We start from the raw sequence: 3022 nt of genomic DNA, 5'->3' as shown, positions 1-3022 counted from the left end.
CCCCTGCAGAGCCAGGCCTATAGGCTCTGCTAGTTTTCTACAGAGAGACCACTGTTTCCATACAGAGAACTAAACTCCTACCCTGCATGCCAGCAGGGGAAATGCTTTTCTACTCAGGTTGTAGCTGCTTTCTAAAGAAAACAAACTGTAAGACTTTGCACACCTTTTGTTTTTGTTATACGTGGAATGACGATTTAAACTCAAAGTTTAGTTGGGATTTAAATCTCTCCAACGGGGACACAGGTAGCAATAAAAACATGAGAAAGGTTCTAACAAATCCCCACTTTCCTTGGTATTGGTCCTCAATATAGCAAGAGGTATGAGGATGTGCAACTTTCATTACTTCAGAGCAGTTAGAACACTGAAATACTTGTGGCTTATAACAATTTGCACATTGCTCTCTGCTTTATTACACAAGCCCACATAACCATCTGAAAACACAGAAAGCAATTTATTTTCCTTGCAGGTCAGAGCAAAATAAAATCCCCCAAATATCAGAATATTCTGATGAGCCCTGATCGCTCATTTAAGACTATTTCCCTGTGCTGCAATGGACGCACTTATAATCCCCCCTCCCAGTAAACCCAGCAACGCATAAATAACCAAATACTGCTACACGGCCTGACACTTCCCTCCAATCTGTTTCTCATCAACTACAATAACCACATTGGCATTTATTGGTGATATGGCAATCCCCTTCCATTAACCACGGGATGTAACTGGCCCGCAATGGGTTATATCTGGAAAAAGAAACATATAGTAAGATTACCTTCTTCCCTTTCTTTTTCTTCTTTTTAATTTGTTTGCTTCCCAGGGAGAACACAGGCTCCAAGCAGTCAACCAGATCGAGGTCCCACACGTCAATGACAGGGGTCATGTTACCGATGGCAACGTAGTTTCCTGGTGAAATTCAAGTCAGCAGAACATAAGTAATGAGGAGGTTTAAAGTGGAACTGTGTTGGGAGAGACCTGTCACCTACACAGCACAATATAAGCTGTACTGTACTGTAAACTGAAGAGATTTTTAAGAAGAACCGTGTTAAAGTGAATCTGTTGACCAACCTTCCCATGTAATACACCCCAGGTCCATAGATTAGGCTCTTCCAGGAGCCTACTCCCTGTGCCTGGGTATCCTCAAAACAATCATCGTATTACAGAAATGCGGAGCACAGCTTGTGGTCGATACTCAATACTTACTCCTCTGGTCAATACATTGGCCAGTGAAATTAGGGAGGCACCAATAACAGTATCAGTGCAGATGCTGGCCATTTTTAGTACTTGTACTCTTAAAAATGCCCCGATACGAAAAACCAATGCCATCGCTTTAAATTTTCAAAGTTATTTGGCTGCCTGAGGTCTTGCGCTTGCTGGGGACCTTGTGGCAGTCTTCTTGAAAACCACACGACCCCCCGTTTACAGTGCTTCCGCCTCACGCACCTCTACCCCTGCTGAGACCCTCCGCCCCAGACATCAGGCCGGCACCCCGGAACAGAGTGGCAGCATAGGGAATGTATCAAAACATATACTAATGTGCATTGGTATATAATGTATTGCTGGGATTTGTAGACGGTATAATTCTGCATTGCTGTGTAATGTATTGCTCGGATTTGTATCCTAAAATCCCCTATAGCCGGTGCCATTCTACAAATCTCTATAGCTGATGGTATTCTGCATTGCTGTATTATGTATTGCTGAAATTTGTAGTCCCTCTATAGCTGATGGTATTCTGCATTGATGTATAGCTGAAATTTGTAGTCCCTCTACAGCTCCGAACTACCAGGGTAACAGTGGTCGCAGCTTCGACCAGGCCCTGGCGCTCCACCACTGTCCTAAAATCATTAGTTTGTATTGTTTTAGAAAAACTGTCACATGACACACACACACACACAAAAAAAAGTATGTTATTGGCATCAGTGGGTATCAGTGCATCAGGTGAAACTACTCTTGCATTTGGTGGCCATCAGAAGGCATGGAACAGTCTTTGGAAGAAGCGGACAATTTTAGCATGGATTTTGGGAAGACCTAGGTACTCTAAATATAAAGTGAGCATGTAGGTAGGCGCTAATACCAAAAAGAGGGGGGGGGGGACCCACTGTATACTGTAGATTACATATACACCATAGATAATCTGATTACAACCAAAATAGGTTACCACTGCTTTATATAAAATCCAATTAAACACATGAGAGTTTGATGGAGCCTTATCAATCAGAATAAATCAATATAAGTACACAACACTAAATCATAACATAAAAGGTCATGCGGTACTGATCATGTAATAAAGTATCACTGCAGTTTTTGCTACCAATATATTCTTTATGATCTACCAACAATGTTCCAAATAGGATAGTGCATATAAACTGCAATGACAGGAGCTTTGCTTTCACCCTCTCTTGGGGTAGACAACTTCAAGTGGGGTTTTATTATGCATATGTAGGGAATGTCCACACAGCACTTTCAGGTTTTAAACTGGTCACAGCCAGCTTTAAGGTGCCCATACATCTTGCGGTTATCGTTCAATTTCCAAACAAAAACGTTTTTTCGTACGATAAATCAACCAGTTGAATGGTAGTCATCGATCACAATTACTGTAAAACGTGCCGAATTTCATCTATCGGGCAAACTAGAAAAAACTTTTTTCAAATCATAGAAAAAAAAAAAAAAATCGATGGATTAGTGGCAACATGAACACTGCACATGCGCAAATGAAAATCCCTTCTGTCGATCGACGAAATTGGGTCAGTGAGTACTGCTAACGAACGATAATTGAAATCCACATGATGGGGTATTCGAGCAGAAAAGGAACGACGGTTCGGTGAGGGCACGAAAGAAATCGAAAGATAATCGCAAGGTGTATGGCTACCTTAAAGCAGGTTCACTCTCTCTATTTGTTAAGGTGGCCATACGCTCTACAACCATCGCAAGACTTTAGTCTTGCGATGGTTGTAAAGGGATTAAAAAAACGTACGATCTGCCTATCTTGGACAGGCAGATCGCACTCTCGATCATCGCAAGCCCGCCC

At 42.0% G+C, this 3022-nt stretch overlaps 1 protein-coding gene across 1 annotated transcript in view; it reads right to left on the bottom strand.

Moving 5' to 3' along the window:
- PWP1 (PWP1 homolog, endonuclein) overlaps positions 1-3022 on the bottom strand; it is a 50250-nt gene that overhangs the window by 30103 nt on the left and 17125 nt on the right. The window contains exon 7 of the mRNA XM_018558057.1: positions 770-900. Coding sequence (XP_018413559.1) covers positions 770-900 — 131 coding nt within the window. The remainder of the gene's footprint in view (positions 1-769; positions 901-3022) is intronic.

The sequence above is a fragment of the Nanorana parkeri genome, unplaced genomic scaffold, assembly GCF_000935625.1.
Source record: "Nanorana parkeri isolate BGI_ZX_2015 unplaced genomic scaffold, ASM93562v1 scaffold14, whole genome shotgun sequence".
Taxonomy (NCBI): domain Eukaryota; kingdom Metazoa; phylum Chordata; class Amphibia; order Anura; family Dicroglossidae; genus Nanorana; species Nanorana parkeri.
The sequence above is the reverse complement of the archived record's forward strand: the minus strand, read 5'-3'. Positions and strand labels throughout refer to the sequence as shown.